This window comes from Echeneis naucrates, chromosome 12 (assembly GCF_900963305.1).
Source record: "Echeneis naucrates chromosome 12, fEcheNa1.1, whole genome shotgun sequence".
Classification (NCBI taxonomy): Eukaryota; Metazoa; Chordata; class Actinopteri; order Carangiformes; family Echeneidae; genus Echeneis; species Echeneis naucrates.
Window position 1 is genome coordinate 17,975,593 of NC_042522.1, and position 22,072 is coordinate 17,997,664.

Below are 22,072 nucleotides of genomic sequence, written 5' to 3' on the forward strand. Positions count from 1 at the left end.
AACAATACACCCTGATGTGCACAAGGGAGTGTTTGAAATTTCAAGCCTTTGCCAAGTCCATAAACTTTTCCATCATGCACCTTGACTTTAGGCCTTGGGTGCGGTTGGCTGCCATCCCTTGAGATGTCCAATTTCAGCCTAGGGAAAATAGAGACAGTTGTGCAGTGTTCCTCATCCATTACTTCACACTTTTAAACTCACAGTTGCACCTAAGAAGTGCAGCTAATTGTTCTCTTTCCCATGACTGGAGCTGCAGTCATCAAACTGAATATTTGCCTTGGCGAACACAGACCTGCAGACCAGGTCTTAACTCAACTGTATTTCCTCCGTGTGAGGTGTCATGTTTGCTAATAGTGCTGCCTGTTTCATTTGGCTTGGCAACAGTTTAATAATCCGTTAGCTGAAAATTGAAGTAAAGTTTTGTCTTCTCGATGCACTTGTACTCTATTTGTTATGTTATTTTGGAACTCAGACGTGTGTTATTTTCAGCGCTTAATATGATACGTGTCCAGCCGGCAGTTTTACTAAAATTAAAACTAAATTTATTAGACTTTAAAAACATGCCCGTCCCCCCCTTTTGAGGTAGCAGGGCATGCATCGGATGAACCTTGTGGCCTTGCCCCCCCCGTCCTCTTTGAAATGTCAGTTTGAGGTTCATTTAAAACCAACCCCTCGTACGCAGGCTGCAGAGGAGATGTAATTTGAACCGTTACACTGAACTTTATAGACACCAACTCCACAAAGCAGGTCGGATGAGCTGTCAACGGAGAGACGGCATCCAGGGCTATTACAGTGGGGTTAATCAGGGAGCTCTGACCTTTGACTTATGTTTTTCTGGTGTGGAGTTAAATGGAAAGTCTTAACTCGGATGATGTCATACTCGCAGGCTCAGTTACCTCTCTGTCTCCAGACTTAGCCCTGTGCAGTGTTTCAAGGACTGCACTGCTTTCTATGGAGAGTAATATCATTAATCTATCAATGAACTGTCATTTTAAATTCCCCCCCCCTTTGATTTCTATCTTCTGAAAAAGTCTCTGTCATTGCGTCTTTATCCTTCTCAAACACTAAAAATCCGTCCAGTGTTGTTAGCAGCGACGATTATCTCACAAAACAAGATAACTGAAATGGATTAAAATGTTTAGCATAGAGTCCAGATTTATTTTGGCACAAACTCACCAGGTGTGATCCGTCACTGTCAGTAATGAAGCCACATTCCAAGTTTGAGGTCAGGAGCGTCTATCAGTTGAGTCTAAATATAACCAACCAAAAATAAAGATAATAAAATAATATTTTTCAGTGTTGTAAATGATGTTTCTTGGTGTGTTTCTGTGGGCTGCCATTCAAAAACAATTTGGTTTCCTATCAGTGTGTTCAAAGGATTTGTCCGAGCAACATGGAAGAAATTATTTATGTTAAAAGAATATCCAAGTCTGAATTTTTGAGAAGAATGAACCTGCAGATATTGACACAATGGCTTCCAAGATTAAATATTTACTTTGTGTGAACTAAAGGAATTGTGTAACATCTTAAAAAGTCCTTTTCTGCTTGAAGGACATTTCTGAGCTTTAACTGCATGTATACATTGGACTATTGGAAATAATTGTAGATTTAAGATAATACTATTATTTAACACACAGTGAGTCTGATAAACTGCTTCATGTATCACCAAGCTACATGTCAGTGTGTTAATCATTACCTGTAATCGGTCTGTACTTCTGCTTTTAGATCCCCTCATGATGATTAATCTTTTCTTCTGCGTCTCATAATGCGATAGAGAACAAAGATTACTACTTGTGTTTGTCTCTAATCTTTTTATTTCTTATATTCTTGCATATATTATTTGTTGCTGCAATGACAAATGTGCTCCCACAGAGGATCACTAATGGCTTTCTGCTTTAAATTTACACTGTGTGATATTTAAAACGGCTGATAAATGGGGAATAAAAGCTTTAAGTGGGCAGGTTATTTTACCACAAATCAGCAAAAATCTTGCAGCAAAAACGACTCGATTATTCTCAAGAGAATCACCTTTTCCCGTTCTTCCCACACGCTGGGCTTACACTTTCAGCCCTGGCAGTGACTGCAGATGTTGCTGTAATGTTTACTTGACAGTGAGGTGGATTATCTTCAGTACACAGTCGAAGATCCAGGATAAGATCCAGAATGTGTTGCATCTTGTGTAGCATCATGAAAGAATAAAGTTCTTCTAATAACGTGTTTAAAAGATAGCGGTAGGACTTTGTGATAGCGTTGTGCTAACACATGATGATGTTGGTGATTATATTTAGTATTTCATAGCAGTATGAACTGATATTTGATCAGCTGACTGTCACTGAAGTGCTGCTTGTTGTAGCTCAGATTATCATTTTTAGAAATAGGACTTTGGTGGAGACAAGGAGCTGAGAGCCACAAACAGATATTTCTCTGCACCCCCCCCCCTGTTTTAAGTGAATGTTGTCAATGCTCTTATTCAGATACAAATATTTAACTGTTTATTTTGTGATGCCGATTTTGCCATAAATGCGTTTTGCCATCTTCCTGTCATTGCTGAGGAGCGCGGAAAGAGAGGGCAGGTTCGCTCTTTCTCTCTCTCTGACTCCTAAAGAAATGTAAACTATGTTAAACCTGCTCAGCTCCAAATAGGAGATGGTAATCAGAGGAGTGGCACATTTGGTCTTACGTTCACTACACGGCCTGTAATCAGACTCCAAATTCATGACAATGCTGCTGCTGGATGTGTAAACAAACTGCTAGCCAACAAATTCACTATGTTGTCTTAAAAAGTGATGATATGTCACAGCAGGTTGAAATGATTGGATTCAAAGAAGTAGAGCTCAGTTGTTTTGTCTTGATATAATACTCTATCCATCAAATTTTTTAAAACGTTTTTTTATTATATTTGCGTACAGCCGTCCTCTTCCATCCATTACTCACTCTCAGCGAGGCTGAATTTATTACACTGTCTCTGCATCCATTCATCTTTATCAGCCAACCGTCAGCTGTTAAGAAGGAGCCCTATGTTTGTTGTTTTGTGTGTGTGTGTGTGTGTTACTCTGAATGCTTATGCACTATATGGAGCAGGCTAATCATTAATAACAGGACTACACCAGACAAATAACAAATTACTTTTCTATGAGTAAAATCAATAACATTAGATGACCCAAAACAAACGAACAACAACAACAAAAAAAAAAAAAACTTCTCACAGACAGATTGAAGGAAAGAACTTCGCTAAATGAAATGGCTTTTTCAGCACTTTCCTGTGGAGCGGTTGGGTATGAGCTGTGTGTAATGAGTGTGTTCAAATGAGAACTAACCGTGTGTGACACTTGGCAGATTACATTAACTGCAGGATTAAAACAACTTGAAAGCTGCGTTGAGTTGGAGCTGCTCTGTTTAGATTAGCACGAGTCATTTATCTCATGAAAAGACACGCTCGCTTCTGGAGAGAGAGACTTGTTCATTGTTTTAAAAAAAAAAACTTTATGTTTTAGATGTGCTTAATATCTTGTTCAATATTGTTTTCACTCATTTAATCACAAATGTACAAGTCACTGTTTTGTTAAATAATTAGAACAGTCGACCCTGTTAGAGACCTGATCTGAACATTCTGGACCATAAATTGAAAATGAGTGTTCCTCTAACCCAACAGATTTCTGTAAAACATGCAGATGTTGGTTTGTTTATACGTTATTAGAAGCCTAACCCTGTTGTTAACCGTTACGCTGTTCCTCAAACAGACAACACATTCTCAGGTGTCTGGAAGTCGTTCTTTACACGTTATTGCTAATGATGATGAAGATTTATTGCTCACTGGAAATCTGAATACTCACATTAATCTCTGAGTTGGTGTTATGATCCTTGCAGTGCATGACGACTTGGTGCAAGAATAGACAAGTAAACGTTTATAGCCTGAAGGTTTAAAGCCATCTACTTGGTTGTGCTTGCTGCTGGGTTGGGTGATCTGTGTACAATACAGCATGAGAAAACAGTGACTCAACCGGCACAGAGCTACGTCACTGCTCATTCTGAAACATCGCTTGTTGATGTGTGTTGTATTGTTTTCTGGCTGATGACATTTTAGCCAAAGAAAAAGGGGTGATTCATTTTAAGGGGCGAAGATTAAAACTATCCAATTCCACTTGTAAATTTCCAATCAATTCCTATAATGTTAAACAATCAATGCTGTAATCTCCCTCCTAACATCCAGCTCTATCTGATGTAATCCCTGATTTGGAAATTGGTTTATTCCATTAAGGCCTGTTAAGTGAAGTTGGAAGGGTAACTGTGTGTCATGCATTGCGGCAGTGCCTTGCTTTTATATCAATATTTGCCTCTGTTTGACAATGTTTAACTCTCTCTGTGGTTCTAACCCCGTGCTGTGCCCCTAAATAAGCAGCCATTTATTTAAGCAGACAGCCAGTCGGGGTGATTAGAGGGACATCCAGTGACAGCGTATGCTCTGCGGCTAAGAGGATTAACACAATCTGGTTAAGACCGTTTTTACTCCTGCCGTGGGCCGCGTCTTTGATTTTTGACTCTTCCGTCCTCTCTCTCATACGGATCCGTACATACCTGGGCTTTATCAGCTCCAGTCTGTGACCACTGAGCGTTTTAAGTGAGACAGTTTGTTGGCTCCTAAACATAATGTCTCTCGGGAGGAACTTACCTGTTGGTCATTGTGCATCATCGGAGGGAAATAAGGTAAGTGGTGACACTCCAGCAGGTGAAGCCTCTGATCGGGCCGATCAGTCACTCTGAAATTATCGTAATGAACATTATCATTCAGGCATTCATGTTGCATTCTGCCCTGTTCTGACTGGGCTTTAATTGAATCTAAAGCAACCACAACACAAGTGTGCGGTGTCGTTTTTGGCAGATTTGACTGAAGGAATTAACTGATGTGTTGATGATGGATGATGGATCTTTTCCATTTGGAAAAAGTAAAATATTTTAAGGTCACGATGACGCCAGGTTGGTGTAAATGGGGCCTCTCTCAACTTCCTGCTTGTGTTTTTAACTTGACTTCATCGAGTTTTGTTTTTCATGGCCAGATTCCCAGATGCTCAGTCAGGTCCTATCAGTGAATCAGATTTTCAGTTCAGGCAAGAATGTCTTCATTGCAGGAAAACATGAGTTTCATGGTGGAAGGAATAATGAATTATTTTAGCCCTTTACGCCCCTGAAGTTAACAAATCTCATCATGATGGACTGTGTGTAGTTGGAGAGGGAAAGACCTGCTGTAGAGCACGTCGGCACAGGAAACTGAATTCCCCAGAGTCGGCAGATCCAGTTCAAATCTTCAGATTTTCGGTCCATGACTGTCCATGAGCGGAACTGTGAACAGTTGGATCACAATGAGCAATTTAGATTTGAGCCTTGAGACTTTTAAGTGCTCTGTTTTCTTCTTGAACGAATACCAAAGATCCTTTTCAGGCCCCGCTGGAATTCGGGGAGAGTTGAAGAGGACAGATGTCAGGGGACGAGGTCGGCCAGATTCATAGTTTACTTTACTGCAGTTGACCCTGAGAAGAAGGGTGTCGAGCGTGTTCTTTCTCCCAGGAGGTCACCGAGTGCAGTGATGTAAGCTTTGCATGGAGTGGCCATTATGTTATATAATCACACCCTGTGTTTGTTTCTGGAGGTATGTAGGCAGAAAAAAATATCTCTGTTGCTTTTTCAGTGTTTAGAGGCAGAAACAACTGTCTTCCTCTTGCACATTTCTTCAAACGGCTGAAAATTTGCCAAATTCCTCCCTCAAACAGTCGTCAACAATCCAGAAATGAGTGACCAGAGCTGTGCGTGGCAGGCCTGTCAGGTTTTGGACTCCTCCACAGGCAGAGTCGGTGTGACATCTCAGAGGAAACGCTTAAGAAAACGGATTAATACATTTTTAACTGCCCTAATGTAAGCTGCAGTTATTAAAATGACAAGACAAATGTTTTATTAGCATATCATTGTTTTGTTTAGTTTTTTTTTTTTTTTTTTTTTTTTTTCAGCTTCTAGGTGTGATTTAAAAGTGTCCTGATCATGCTGACACATCTGCTGTGTACACTGGTGGGAGCCTGTCCTGACTTTATTGGTCTTTTAGGGAATTTACATACCGGCATCTCTGGCCAAAGTCTATTAATCTTCACTCCAAAAGCCTTTTTTCTCTTCTAAGGTCAAACTCACATTTTTTGAAGATAAAGTATGTTCGTAAAGGAGCCAAACGGGATAATGGCCAAGAAAAATAAGATTTCTGATTTTCGCATTCTTAGTCGTCATGCTTACAATACCAGGGTGAACTGGCTCATAAAGAGCAATACTGTTTTATTTCCATGGCTCCTAAATGTAGACATCATTTTGAATAATGAACGTAACAGTCAGCTTTCGACAAACTCATGGCGCTTTCGTTAGCTGCATTAGCTGATTCAACTCTAGAAAACACTATTGATATAGAGATAAAGACAAACAGCTGTGTTAGACAGAAATGCAGATTTCATAGCTTATAAGTGTGAAATTCAGGCAGCTGTGCTCAGATTGTCTGATTACAGAGGGATGTGGTGCTTCTGTGAACAGACTGTGATGATCTCATTCGACTGTGAAACATCACTAACAAATGACCCTTTTAATCTCAGGCAAACCTGCTATAATTACGCTGTCGATGAATCTGAAGCACATCTATATGAATTATTGTCCGTCACTATTAATGGCACTTCTAAGATTCAGCCGACTGCTTCGTCAGAAACCTGGAAAATAAAAAAAAATGTACAGTAAAAAAAGTAAAGTTTAATCACCTGGTCGTTGGATGACATTTCAGTGATAGATGGTGAAAAACCAACTGTGATAAATTGAGGTGACGTAAAAAGAACCGCTCCGCTGCCTGTGGTGCTTTTCTATTAGCAATTTTGTGCCTTCATTTGCTGCAGCCGAGCCACCGGCCCATCGGATCACCCCGTGGTGCTACCACCAAAATAAAAAAAAAATAAATAAAAAAAAAACAACAATAATGTGAGAAGCTGCAGGATTTTGTCCTGTTTGTTACTCATGAAAACCAAACCTTAATCTCGCGGGCCTCTATTTTCAGTAATAAGTGTGATTTCATCATTACCTCTTGGAAAAACAATGGCAGCGAAGGTGATGAGTGAAACAAAGCGCAGAGTAATCCCTGTTGATGTATTCGGGGGGGGGTGTCTTCCTGTTTTACTGTAAATGTGGACTCATTGTCTCTTGGCAACCAGTGATGGACCAATAACAATTTGTCCCCACTTGGGAAACATTCCTTTCATCGAATCTCCAGTGAAATAATAAACAACACTCCGACACTTCAAGTGGAATTAATGTCCTGGAGTGTGACTACATTTGCTCACTCTCCCTTCGTACGTCTGCCTTCATTTTTATTTATTTATTTTTTTTTTTTATCGCGGTTCAACCCTCTTCCATCTTCTGCAATGCTGATTAGTACATAATATGTTTACCGTGCATGTTGTTGACTAAAGCGACAGCAAAAACATCAGAGTTGGAGTTTATCTGCTTGTTTTCGTTGGCGAGCCCAGAGAGTTATCAATCTCGGCCAAATTGGAGTATGAGAGTGCCGCAGTTTTCTTCAGCTGGGACTGTTTGGAGTCGGTGACCTTGGGGACAGTTTCCTCACATTTGCACATGCCTGCTCTGTGCTTTTGTGTGTCAGCTTTTTTTTTTTTTGAGGGGGTTGTATTTGTGTATGTACTCGTAATAAACTGAGTGTCTTTTCCTACCTCCTCTGCCTTTCGGTCTTTTGTTGCCTTGGCCAGTAAAGGTCGACAGCAGGAGCAAAACCTCTGCTGAGTGCTTTTGTTCTCTGGCTTTTGTGCTGTACCAGTTCTTTCTTCTGTGCAGCATTATCGGTTGGTGATTCTTGGCAGCCGCCCTCCACACTAAATTAACTTTCTTTAGTTTGTTTTTCTGTATCTTCTCTCGCTGCCTGACATTATTCTTTCTTTTCTTTTATTTTCCAGGCTGGGCTTGTTGCTTTTAATGATTCACTGGCAGCCTAAAGTTATCAGAAGGTTGAAAGTTGTCATCTGTAGTGATAATATCACCATCACCTGAATTTCACCAAATCGTTGGTCAGTCCAGTCTGCAGCAAGCCTCCTTTTATCCATGTGGTATGTTTCTAAAAACCTACCTACCTACATTTAGCTTCGGCTAAAGAGCCAGATATTTTCCTCAAACTCTGAAAAGAGAAGTGAAACAGAGTGAATATTTGTTGTCGATTCATCAGGTGGGAAGAAACTTGACACCGAATGAATGATAGCATTACTGTGTGTGTGTAAACAGGTAACTGTTTGCCAGCAAGGTCACCTTTTGTCTTAAGGTCACAGGTATAACATGTTAGTCATTAGTGCAGCACATTTCTAAGTAAGATGACTTACTTGTGGTTAAGATTGATGGATGTTCTGACCCGACTATCTGTCGGTACGATCTCTGCCGGGCTTGTTTTGTAAATGATACACCTGCTGTTTACAATAGAATTGATGGCGGTTTGACTGCAAATAAATACAAACATAAAAAGAAGTAAACCCTTCTTTTGTCACACATTGAGCACAGGTTACAGTGGCCTCATCCTCCACTTGGTAAACACACACAACCTTTTGTGTGTTGTGTTGTGCGGTCCATCCCCTTTTGTTTCACTTGTTTGCCGCCTGTTCTTTGCTTTGACAACAGAGGATTGTTGGTAGTGTCCACTGTGTGTGTGAAGCTGAAGGGGGGGGGGGGATGGAGGAGGGAGGAGGGAGCGGCAGGTCAGGTCAAGTTTGACCTTGCTTACAGGAGCTCTGCTGCAGGGAGGGAGGGATGGCGGTGGGTGAAAGGGCACCGACTGCTGCCAGAACTGCAGCACGTGCGCTACATGCTGCTCTCACAGAAAGCAGACCTTTATTGGCTTACTGCAGTGCTTTCCATGTAATCGAGTAGGCATTTAAAGGGATTACGCCCACAGTTTAAGTCAATACAGATGTTCTGGACCTGCAGACATTTGACTAATGTCCTTTTGATAACAGAGCTTCAGGTACGGCTGTCTTATATAATGCACAGTGTACTGATCGTCAGCAAGTGGCTGAAAATGAAGTAGAAGCACGGCTGAGAGAGAATCAGATGAAGCTCTGACCAACTTTGGCTGCTCTCCAGTTTCCACAGGCTTCAAATCTGCTTTGTGGTACATCAACTAAGTCAGGAAGAAGGAGGCAAAAGGCCACATAGACTACAAAGCTTCTATAGAGTTGTTAGTTTGTTGTGCTGAGTTCAGATTTTGCTGCATTCTTCCTTCACATGAAATCAGAATAACCATAAAGGTGTCTGCATTTTACGCTGCTCCTCATTTTTCATTTTACAATATCGACTATTTGGTGTTTCATGTTTGCATGGAGAAGTGAAAGCAAATAAACTAGAAATTATTGCAAACCCTCTTCTTCAGACTTTGAAGCCAGTGCACAGATACTGACAGCTGATTATCCTACTTCCCTTTTTTACAAGTTGAAAGTCAAATGCCAGAAATAGCTGCTGTGATCTGATCTTCTTCTGAAAAGAACAAAAAAGAGACAATGCACCGTCGCTTTTCTCGTCTTTTAAGTAACTCTGAAAATACTGCAGCACCTCCAAATCCGAGGCGGTGAGTGGAGCTGGTTCTCCTTCACCTCGAACGGAGCCACCTGATGAGGCTGAGGATTCCTTCTTATTGCACTCCTCTGGAGGCTTTCTGGGAACGTTCATCTGAGAGCTGAACTTGTTGGCGACTCAGAACTCCCTGGAGGGAGTCGCATGTCCCATCTGGCCCGGGAGTTTCTGGGGATCCCTGAGGAGGAGCTGGGAAGTGCTGATGGAGGAGGGAATGTGGAAATCCCTGCTTGGCTTCCTGCCACCTTCACCCCAGCCTAGATAAGCAGAAGAAACTGGGTAGCTGGATTTCTTTTCAGAAGCTTTGAAGGAAAGGAAAATGATTCAAAAAACAGAAGCAATGACTGACGAAATCTGTTTGAATCTGTCTGTAGAAATACACAACTTTTTCTCCGGCTCCAAACAATGTGACTGGATGGTTTCACAGAATAACTAAGCTGCTTATATATTATCCGTCTGATTTAAATTACATCGCTGACCGGCCAGCCCTTGTTCATCTTCAGATATTCACCTTAAAGCACCTGCAGACGGTGACACCAGCTGTTCATCAGATCACACTTTATCTGAAATAGATCTGCGAATGCGGTTTACTTTACAGCTAGTTCCCACACACAGATAAATGTTTGTCAAAACAGATGGCAGATGTTTCTTTGTCTTTTATGATATTGAAATATTTTTCTTTTTGGGCAGGACATTTTTAAAGATTAGATTCATAGCAGTAAAATGTATTTTATTCCACTTGTTCTAAACTACATACAAACATTAAATTTGAAACCAGTTCCTTAGGCTTATAAAATATTGGCAAGTTTATGCGGCTGATGCTTCAGGCTTGTTTTTGATCAGAGGATGATACAGATATTTCCTAAGAACCGATTGGCACATTATGAGTGTCTTAACCAGTTGAGACACTTCCTTCGTCTTAATCGTGCCAACTGATTGACTAAATTGCTGGTGTGAAGTAGCATGTTCAAAAAATAAATAAATAAAAAATAAAAAAGGATAAATGGATTCGGGTAAGACTCGACTGAACTTCTGATGTTTTTTACGAATGTTTCACTACAACAGGAAGCCAGTGGTTGCAAAACAGATAAGTGTTTGCACAACATGATAGCTGAGCTGGATGAATTTCAGCCAATGAGTCGTCATGATGTTGTCACTGAGCTGGAAAAAAAAAAAAAAATAAACAGTGGACCACATTTCTTGTCGAAGGCGCTTGATGGTTTCTTAATGTTTACACGTAATATGGTTTGATGGCCTCATTTAACTCAGACAGTTTCAGAGGAAAGTACTTTTGGGTATGACAGCTGTATCAGCTGTGTGTGTGTGTGTGTGTGTGTGTGTGTGTGTGTGTCTTGGACTGTACTGTAGGTGCACAGTGAATCCATTGTGTTGCTGTGCAGGGTGGGACTTATATTTGTGGTTTTATTGTCCCATGATCCACAAAAAGCTCCAGAGATGCAACAGCAGGAAGTCGCTGTGAAGCAAATACTTTTTCAACACATCGGCGTTACAAAAGAGGAGTTTAAAAGGTTGTGCATCGGGGTCTGTAACACAAATTCGATTGAAATCGGGCAAATTGCACAAATTTCTGCATTCAAAAGGCTCCTTCTGAGAAGAAACGGCTCATTTGATAACTCTTCTTGTGGCTCGTGTCTTAGAGCCATGCAGATAATCCTGATGTTTTGTCATTTAATTTAATTTTTTTTCATTGTAATTTCTAGCGCCTATGGTCATCTAATAAAAACAAATGTCCTCTGTGAGCGCACACAGTATATTTAAAACATCCATTCCACGTGAAATGTGACCGTGCTCTGTGTACTGTATGTGCAGCCTCGGTGTAAATCTTCGATGTCAGTGTTTAGACAGAGCTCAGAGATAATACATGCTCCACTGTCCTGTTTCCTAATGTATCTGCAGCACAGTCACAGGTTTAGGAACGCTCCGTAATATTTCTTCTGGCTATAAAAGCGCCCAGCATGAAGATCTGGTGACTCAATATCTTCAGGGCGGAGCTGCAAACCATCAGTTATCCCCAAAACCAATCAATCAGCAACTTTTTCATTTGCATACAACTCTTCTTTTCAACTTCTGATTGTTAAAGCCCTGATTGATTTTTATTTATTGTTCTTTTAGGGGATACATTTAGAGAAAGCTTTGGCCTGAACTGTGTCACTCCCTTTTCCACAGCTGTGTGTTCTTGGTGAGGTCAGACCAACTCAGAAAAATCTTTTCTTAATTGCAGCGGGATCATGAATCATCTCAAAGCATGGGGGGCATTTCCTTGCACCTTTGTGTTCTCAGAGAGGGCCCCTTCCTCGTATCATTTGGCATTGTTACGAGGCCTGTGCGATGTGGAAGGCCGTTATTTTCTAAGAATACAATAGGTGGTGTAAGCACGTTTCTGACAGCTTCGCTTTTCTCAGTAGAGCTACCTGTAAATCTGATCTCACATCTGTTGTAATCAAAGATTTGAGCCTCACGAGTCTCGACTTTGGAGACTGCAAAAGATTTATTTATGCTTGCTATCTTCTGAGTGCGAGAGTATAATTTTGAGGACACACTGGGAATCCCTCCTCCTACGTCTTGGAGAAGTTGGGACCTTCCCCTCAGGATCACCTGAGGATTTTAAATGTGCAGATTTACGTTTTCCACTGATGGTTTATAGCGATTTAATCAGGTCAGTTTGGATTTCCAGAATGTGTCAAAAGCTGCAAGGATAAGCCGTTCTGGGTTATTCAAGATTTGTGGGATTTCTGTCCAGGTCACTCACTAAAACTCGTGCAGTTTCCTTCAAAAATAATCTTAAATTAGTGTTTATTTTTTCTTTGTCTCTCTCACTCTCTCTTTTTTTTAATACCTACTCCTCCTTTCTTTCTCCTTAGCTGGACAACATCCTCTGCCCCCCCTCCATATTCCCCAGGAAGTCCAGTAACCCAGAGTTGACTCACGGATTAAGCCCTGCTCTGAAATTCAGACGACACCTCAGCGATGTAGGGAAACACGTTCGGAGGAGGAGCCTGGGCGGCGGCCTCACAGGTAATCGCACTTTCCCCGAAATGGTTGGTTTAATTTAGATTTTTAAGTATTTAAAGAACTGATGCCTCACCAGCACATTTCTGTGTGTTACTATGGGAAGAACAGCTGCTCTTTTCATTAAGCATGCTTTATTAAATATAACTCTTGTTCAGTGAATATGATCTTTACTTGGCCAGACCTGGAAGGCTCATGCTTACTGTACGAAGATTTAAGTGAAACTCGATGTGGGAGAGGAAAGGTTAAATATATTAGATTTAGTGTTTACATCTCCTTAACTGTTACTAAACTCACTGTACAGGAACAAAAGATCAGAAAACATAAAGTACTAAACAAACATCGTTAATAAACGGCCCCACCCTCACCTCCACGTGTTGGAGGATTTATTTGGACGACCATCAGAAGGAGAAAAGTGATTTGTGTTAATCCCATTCAGGTTAATGACCACGCGTCACTTATGGAGAGGGATAGATGCTCGTTAATGGGGAATAAATAATTTCATAGATTCTCTCAGATAACAGGCGACGAGTAGATTTTAAAACAAACTATCTTAATATTGATATTTACTACTACGTGTTTTTTTTTCCCAGTCTTAACACATCGTGCCGATAATTTACAGCCAGTTTCCGGTGCCAATGGGCCTCTGTTGGGTGGGAAAGTGAGGAAAGCATTTCAGTGTCAGACTCAGTAGGAGTGTTTCTCACATGAGCACAGACATTCCTCCCTCCGGACAATTATGACTGCAGCCTTGTTTGTTTTCTGTTCACAAAACCAAAAGACTGCAGGCTGACGTTTCTTGCCTTCGAAATAGCTCCGTTCTCCTTGTGATCTTTATCAGCTTTTGTATCTAAATTGAGATTTAGCACATCTTAATTTGTTGTTATAGTTCAGCTAAGTCTAACTCTCTGACTGAAGCATAACCCCCGAGCCTAAAATGCAGCCTCTTTAAAAAGTTGTGGCCAAAGTTTTGATGTTCCTGAGGCTTTTTTTTTTTTTTTTTTGTGATTCCCTCCTGATTCCAGACTTTGTGAAGGTGTTGACTCGTGTCTGATGAGAGATTTCCTCTTTGCCGGGATGTGACGGCTCTAGTGAAGGGAAACATTTCCCAGCAAGGGAGGAAGAACCAGTTTGCCCTCCTCATCCTGTTTGGTCTCCCTTCAGTCGTCCTAATTTTCACTGCAGTGATCAGAGTATCCCTTTTTTTTTTTTTTTTTTCTTTATCTGAATATTTACTACTCTTGTATTTGTAGTGTTTTTTTTTACTAATTTAAACTTAAATCTTTCATGCAAGGCCATTGAAAGAGGCTGTTTATCAAGGATGGCTTAATGAGAGAAAAAAAAAAAAAAAAAAGCCTGTTTCCAAATCTCAGCTTCAGTACTCACCAGTGTGGAGTTGATCTATAATTAATCATTCTTGTGAAGTACTCAGGAAGTTTGCTGATACGATATTGTTGTGTTAGTCATCATGTAGAAGTCCACTTGACCTATTTTTATATCTTTTCAAAATGAGCAAAGATAAATATTTAAAGCCATAAATTCAAATAAACGCCACAATGTCATCTGAACACCTGAAACCAGCACAATAAAGACAGCGACAGTGATAAAAGGCAGAAATTACACGCTGTGGGGTTTTCCTCCCCCAGATAAGACTGCAGGCTGAAAAGTTATTCTAAATATTATTTTAAACAAGCATCTGCAGCGCATTTTGATGTGATTTTGTATTTTATAAATGTTTGCTAGTGCAATTTCGAAGAAAAGAATTTAACATTGTTCCTCTGGAGCGTTTTAATTTTCAAAGGCATCAAGGAGAGTTTCACTGTTTGTTTATTTTTTTGGGGGGCCTTTCATGCCTTTTTTTTATCGGAGGTGGCGGCGGGGGGGTGACAGGAAAGGACTCTGGGAGGGAGATGGGGCAGGAAATAGAAGAAAGGTCACCTGCTGGACTCCAACCAGAGGGGCCATCGAAGTTCACTCCTGTGTGTTTCATGAGATTGAATTTTTACAATAATCCATGAAAACTGCGTCACTGCTGTCTGATATTTTTGCAGACAGGATCTGCAGCTCTGAAATGAACACCCACGTCTCCGGTTTGTTCGGTGCCGGTCTGGAGCTCTGCCTGCTGACCGCTGCGAACGTCATCGCATGCCTCGTACACAGCCTGGCAGATTCACAGCCAAGAAAAGTAGCGTAATTTAGCGTGTATGAGATGGACGCAGATAATACAGCCAGAAAAAAGACTTGACTGATTTGATTTGGGCAAAACAAAATACTGTAAATCAACGTTTACAATGTTAAATACTGAACGGTCTCTTTGTATTTTTATGGTCGAAAACAGCAGCGTTTGAAAACCTGAGCAGAAAAGTCATTTTTATAAACCGGCCCCTCTTCAGTTTATAAAAGCTCAATAAATCTGATGAGAGGAGACACGTGCTTCAAGCCGTTCAAACTTGTGTGCAGAGTCCAGCCTGTTGGTTTCTTCGCCTTTCGGCGGCGAGGTTGTTAATCCTCTGTTCTTTCTCCTGGAGTGTTCACTTGAACAGGAAATGGAAATATACACATGTCGATGAAAGACGGCAACGCTTCCATGAGTTATTTCTCATTTCACTGAAAGCCAGTGGGACAATATGATCTGCTAATACGGACGCTGAGGCTGTTTTAAATCTTAATCTCCAAAATAAAAGAGGGTGGCTGAAGGACAGACGCTCGTGCTGCCATCTAGCTGTGAGCAGCAGGAGTCCACACCAGAGAGTCTGCATGAAAAATTAATATTCCCTGTTGCTGATATCAAACCCTGCTGGTGCAGCCGTGTAAATAGCCCCATAGGACTCTGAGGTTGGTTATGTAACGTTGTCAGTGATCTCTTAATGGGCTTTCCCCTCCGTTGGCCTGTTATAACCCTTTCATGTCCGGCCTGGGGGGTTTCAGATTTACATGACACTTTAACAAGAGTGGACAGCTGGGATTATCTCGTGTTAATGGGGCCTGCCTTTAATCCTTATTTCCTCCCTGTCGTTTGTGAAGTGTGGCACTGGTTTTGTTTGTTTGCTTGTTTTTTTTAGGACACAGTAGTTTGGATTGCCAGTAATGTGGCCAAATTTGCATTAATATTAAGTGAAGACTAAAGACTAAATCTCCTCAGTTGTATTTTATAAGATTACCAGAAGCAGATAATAGTTCTACTAAATGTTTCACTCTTCCTGTATGTGCTTCTGTCCGTCTTTCTCCTGACTGACTTCGTCCTGTTGCTGCTCTGAAGGAAAATATCTCCTGCTGCCCTCCAACCCCCAGCAGACACCGACAGCATGGCAGCCGTCATCTGAGATCTCAAACCTGGTCCGCATGTGTTCCCTGAATCTGGGGAAGTCGGACCCGTCGCTCACCTCCAGCCTGGTGAGTACTTCCTGCATCGTGATGTTCACTTGCATCGTGTCCCCAATAGCAAGCAGGGCGCTCCCAATACTGCTGAATATTAAATTCCTTCTTAGATGGCCAGAGGTGAAGGTGGCGTTACCCACTACAGAATGGATACCTATTTTCTAACTAAAAAAAATAAAGTACATACAAATCATTTCTATGAAATAATTAACACAATAAATCGGTTAGTTTTTTACAGCGTAAAGAGCTGCAAGAATATTTAAATCCAAGTTGGAAGCATCTTTATCTTAATGCACACATCTGTAATGTGGAGGCATAAGACGAGACATTTCTGTCTCACTGCTTAAAAGTCTAAACAAAAGAGCTGAAAAATATACGTGAAGACATTTCGTGGCGCCCGAGTGCATCGCCAGATTAGAGTGGATGATGTCATGAAGACGGGTGACCTTCGTCTTTGAGACGACACTGATAGATTTTCTTCCCCGATCTCGTCTGAGTGAGATGCGATCAGAAGTAAAGGGCTAATCCAATGCTGTAGATCTATGAGTCATTCCCAGCGCTGTATTGGTTAGACAAAAGGTTAATCTAATCAAAAGCATGTGGATCTTTTGTTTTTGTGTGTGTGTATCTGAGAAAAGCGAGAGAGAGAGTGTGAGTTTATTTTTGTAGTAACTGACACTTTCAGATGGTCGATCCAGAAAAAGTCTCTGTAACCTGAACCAGAGGAGGTGGAACTGAACTGAGAATACAACAGCCACTACACTGCGTGACTGAATTTTACAAAAACAAAAACACACATAAGCTTAAAATACACGACAATAATGACTTAAATGAAGAAATGAAGGGGATTGTAATTTAAAGCACAAAGTGTGTCGGCCCATTTCCTACACTGGGGGGCACTGGTGCCTCTTCGCTGCCTGAAACCTGAGTATGTGTCCACAGGTGAGTCCCTCCGGTCGTTGTGCCCTGCAGTGTGAACCAACACTTCATTCTCTGTGACATTAATTGTGAATAAATCATCCCCCTTTACTTTTCGAGCTTTACGAGATAATGAGCTGAATGAATCTGCAGCACTTTTTTGAATTTTGAGGTGTTTAAATATTTCTTTTACTGTCCAGCCATCACAACACAGCAGAGGTGTTGGGATTTGTTCGGAGGGTGCAGTCAGATAGAAGAAGCTTCATTCGGTCCTGTTTTGACGGATTTACATGTGCAGTCAGGTCACATGTATCCACCTGTGGCACTGGATTCAGTCTGGAGTTAACTGAGGAGGGGGGGCTCTGCTCTTTCCCCCCTCAGGCGAGGCTCTAAGGTCTCCCCTGGAGTCCAACACAATTTTTCCATCCGACTAAATGAGACTGCAGACTCGGTTGAAATTGAACTTTGCAGCTGGGCTGCAGCTCACATGCCCGCCTCCCAAAGTGATAAGGTTTCACGCAGAAACAGGATGAGTCTGATCTTCCATGAGCTGTGTGTGGGTCAAAGTGTAGACCCATTTTATCTGCTTGACAAAAATTACACAGACGACGCTCTTAAAACGAGATGAAAATTTGCTCGTGAATGATTCATGACAGTTTACATGTGGAGTGTTTTTGTAAATATGTACAATCAGATTCCTGTTTCGAATGTCTGATTAGAAACTGAATGCTTGGCATTCAGAAGTACAAGCATCTGGCTTTTTTGCTGTTTTATCTTTATTATCGGTGCAGGATAAATTTGGGGATTGGCTGGCTCGAGGTGGATCGAGGTCTTCAGCTCCAACTGAAGTTGGGTCGCAGCTCGTGTAACCAAAAAAAAAAAAAAAAAAACAGCTGCGTTTGAGAAGGACGAAGCTGAATACTTTTCTATTATCACAACATGTTAGACATTAAGTTAGTTTACCCAAACAAATGGCACCATTCAGAGTTTTGATTTCACCAAAACGCAGATGCCAAGACTCAATAAGTGAACATTGTTTTACTCTGTAGATGTTCCTGTGTCCTGATTCCTCACATTGTTTGAGGACTCCATCATTGGTGGTAAGAAAACGAAATGATGGTTTGAACAGAAGGGATGGCTGATGTGTTTCTGAATCGTGCTCTGTGCTCGTCACCTCAGCTTTTCATCTACAGCTGTCGTGTTAAACTGCCTTTCAGAGCGAGCTCAGAAAATATGGTGAATTGGTCGACCTTGGTTAGAGGAGCAAAAGAGACAAACACTTCAGCTTTGAGCCTCAGAACAGACGCCGTCTCTCTTTGCAGTCCTCGTTGTTTGGTAATTGTTTGTCCCTCTTTATTTAATTTTTTTTCTCCAAGTTATAGGATACCTGCAGCATCTTCAGTGTTTAGAGATGACGCACGCTGGCAGTGAAGCCTTTGTCGTTTGTAATGAAGGTTTTTATGACTGCAAAGCACACCAGTCCCTGGCCTCAGTGGCAGTAGATGAATGGTGCTGCTCTTTCCGCTGTGCTGAGCTGGAGGTTGCTGTCGGTCCTAACTGCAGTTCCCATCAGGGAGACGTGTCCACGTCTGAAAATATTAAAGTTGTCGTTCGTTTGTTGCTCCAGTTTTGAAATGCAGTGACGCTAACCCAGGCATGGGGTCGGGCTGCAAATTTTCAAGATTCAGAGCTCCGTTCATATATACCCAGCAACATTTCCAGCTGCAGGTGAAAGGTACTGTTTCCTTTAAGCGGTTGGGAGTCACATAGTTTATATTTAACACCAGAACGAGGCGATTTGCTTCCTCGACCTTGAGCGGAGCTGTAGCTACAGTAACATCACTGCTGCCTTGTCACGGCTCTTCCTGCTCCTGTAGGATGATGAAGTGACATTTGCAAAGAGAAAGAGACAAAAACTTTCATCTGGAATATGAAATATTTAACTGACTGGGGCTGCAAAATAAAATAAAATGCAAGGAGTAAAAATTTCAACTAAAACGCAGTATCATAATAATCTTCAGGTATTTGCACATTCTGCAGGACTATTAAAAAACACCACACAGTAGGAATGTGGCTTTATTATTTATTATCCTCAACTTCACTGCAGGTTCAAGACCTCACTGTTCTGAGAGGTCCTTTTCCTCCCTTCTGCCCCCCAGGACTCCAGTTATTGCTCCCCCCCCCCCGCCACCTCCTTCATGCTCTCCCATCATGCCCCTGGCTGTGCACGGCTCTTTGACTGCCGTGGCACATCTCTCTTGACTGTGATGCCGTTTGGCAGAAAATCAATACTTCACTTCTGGTGTGATATGGAGATAAGACTGTCATAATCCTGATGTTGTGCCTTTGTGGACTCTCATTCTGCCTCATAATTGAAGTCAGTGATGTCCTTTACTGATATTGTTTTTGTTGTTGGCAGATTGTTTGTTGCACAGGATGGACAGACATGAGGTAGTATAATGGTGTGTGGTCATAAAAACAGTTAAGCTTTTTGTAGACATATTTCACTTTTTTAAATATTAACCTAATGGTCAAATACAGTTTTATCCATCTGAGCTGCAAGAGAGGAAAATAAGTTCCAGCTGCACTTTATTGATCTGTAGGTCTTTGTGCTGTGACCTGAGCATCAATGTGAGTGTAGAGTATTGTAGTACAGATGTGACTCATAATTTTACAATATAACTTGTTATCACAGTGTGTGTGTGTGTGTGTGTGTGTATTGATTTTACCAGCCTTCCACCTAACAACTGTGTGTAGTGCTATTGTCGTGAACACAAATGCACACGTACCTACACACTGGAGAAAGGAGAGATTAAAGAGAATCAGACCTGTAACGTCCTTGTGTTCCCTCATCACGTCCACCAGCCGCTCTCAATTGTGTTTTTGTGTCCGCTTCAGAATTTAAAAAAAAAAAAAAAAAAAGGATCACAAATGAAACTGTTGTCAAAGTAACAGAAAGCTGCGCCATCTTCTGCATTCTCAGACTCACACATTGTGCTTTGATGCACAACAATAATTTTGTGTTTGTTTGACGCTGAGGAAAGTCGAGTGCCATGAAACCGAATGCGTACATTTACATGATGATTACAGTCTGTTCCGGACTGAAAACCCAGACTGGTGCTGAGCGCGACTTTTAGCGGCTACTATCTTTGCACTCGTTGTCAAGGTTAAAGACCGGCCTCGTGTTTCGGGAGGTTGGCTCTGCCGGCTTTCATCGTGGTGGGATATTCTTACTCCTTTGGCTTTGGACAGATGGATTCTTTGTGCCGCTCTTGTGTGGACAGAATTGACTCCCCCTTTCCCTGCCGCCCTCCTCCCGGGCCGGGATCCCTCCGCTGCCTGCCGAACATCTGCAGGTTGCCTCTTTGCTGCGATAAGCTGGGAGCGGAGGCTGTGGGTCACTCAATCAGCACTCTCTGCATGCTTTCAGAGCCCGCGCTCCCTTTTTTCTCCAGAAGCAAAGGAAGCGACCTAAGCTGCCCACCTGCCATGAGGAAATGAGTCACTGGTAACCCTGGACTTTTCCCAAAGGCGATCCTTTGGTCCTGCTCCAAGGCCACCTGCTGCCCTGAAACTCACCTCAAAGCAGTTTCTCTTTGGGGATGGTCTTTAACACTGCCCTCTTTTTCTTTTTTAATATTTTCATTTATATATTTACAGAAAGGCTTGTGCTGACACTGAAGGTTTTTGGCGGGGGGGGGGGTTGCTAATATTTTTTGACAGGCTTATCTACGTATCTATCACACAGATTGCTTACAAACTGGTATTTTGTCTGTTTTTCTTAACCAAGTGGAAATCTGAAGGACAACAAGCAAATAAGAGCTTTCACATTCCAACATCAGTGAAAGTGATTATTCAAGATAATTCAAGATTCAACATAATTCAAGCGGCCAATAAATGTAATAAAATTCAAGGAAAAAAAGAAAAAGAGTTGACCTTGGATAAAATTTGAAGAACGGGGATGTATTGATCGCTGATTTTATCCAATCTGCCTCAGAATGAATAGTCCTTCAGGCAGAATACAGCGAGCCATTCATCACTTTATTGAAATATGTGCGGCCCACTTACTAAAGAGATAACTGCATCAACTCCAAAGTATAAATCCTCAACACCACCATTATTAGTATCAAAATGCCAGAAATGGTGACCTGGTTCAGCGTTTTGGGTTTTGCCCTGATCACAGGCTTTCCTGTCAAAATGAAGAACTTAAAAAGTGCAAAAGCACTGAATTCCTGATGATATAAACCAGAGAAAGTAGAGCAGGCAAGTGTTTCGTATATGTTTTGGTATATTTCCCCCAAAGAACTACTAATATTTCATTATCCAGTTTGTTGACAGTTTAATAATTAAGTGTTTCGGTGCGAGGATGGTGACTGTAGTGCATGAAACGGACCTTAGACAGCAGCGAGGCAGACAGTCTGTGTTGAATAAGACAAATGACCCCCTCCCTGCCGGACTGCAGCTTCTCATCGTCTTTATTAGTCCAATGTTGGTTTTTCTTAATTGTTCCTTTAAGCAGCCGCAGCCTGAGCATCGACTCGAGACCGCTCAGAGGAGCGTAAAAAGGATTCTTTAATTCCGTCAGGTAATCTGGAGGCCGTTGTTCAAACTGGAAAAGTTGACTACTGTAATCTTTGTCCTCTGAGGGTTAATTTAAAAAGTAAAATAAAATAAATGCATGCACCTGAATGTGGACTTTATTGTCAGTACAGCAGCACATAAACGGCCGTCGCCCCAGTCGGCTGCTGTTCTTCACCAGACTTCAGAGTTGGGGGGTCACCTGTCTGCACAGTCCCACACACAGCTGGGGTGTAGCTGTTATCCCAGGCCAGGCTGTGCTCTCCAGGAGAAATCATTTGAGCTTGGCTGGAGATGAGGAGAATGGGAATGGTGGTGTTGGTTGGGGGGGGGGGGGGGGGTACTTAATATTCACAGAGCAGTACCACAGTGAATGGAAATGAGTGAGAGAGGGTGGAAAAAGAGGAAAAAGAAGGGGGTGAAAAGAAGAAACGCCGACTGAGACAGAATACGAATTCTGAAGGGTAGGATTGGCAGCAGTGCGGTGGAAACAATTTATTTTTCCCAAATGCTAATAATTTCGGGGCACTTG

At 41.7% G+C, this 22,072-nt stretch overlaps 1 protein-coding gene across 3 annotated transcripts in view; it reads left to right on the forward strand.

The window, feature by feature from the left end:
- Positions 1-22,072, forward strand: part of mast4 (microtubule associated serine/threonine kinase family member 4) — a 67,832-nt gene that overhangs the window by 1,415 nt on the left and 44,345 nt on the right. For all 3 annotated transcript variants that reach the window (XM_029515012.1, XM_029515013.1, XM_029515014.1), the window contains exons 2-3: positions 12,519-12,672; positions 15,926-16,059. In XM_029515012.1, coding sequence (XP_029370872.1) covers positions 12,519-12,672; positions 15,926-16,059 — 288 coding nt within the window. The remainder of the gene's footprint in view (positions 1-12,518; positions 12,673-15,925; positions 16,060-22,072) is intronic.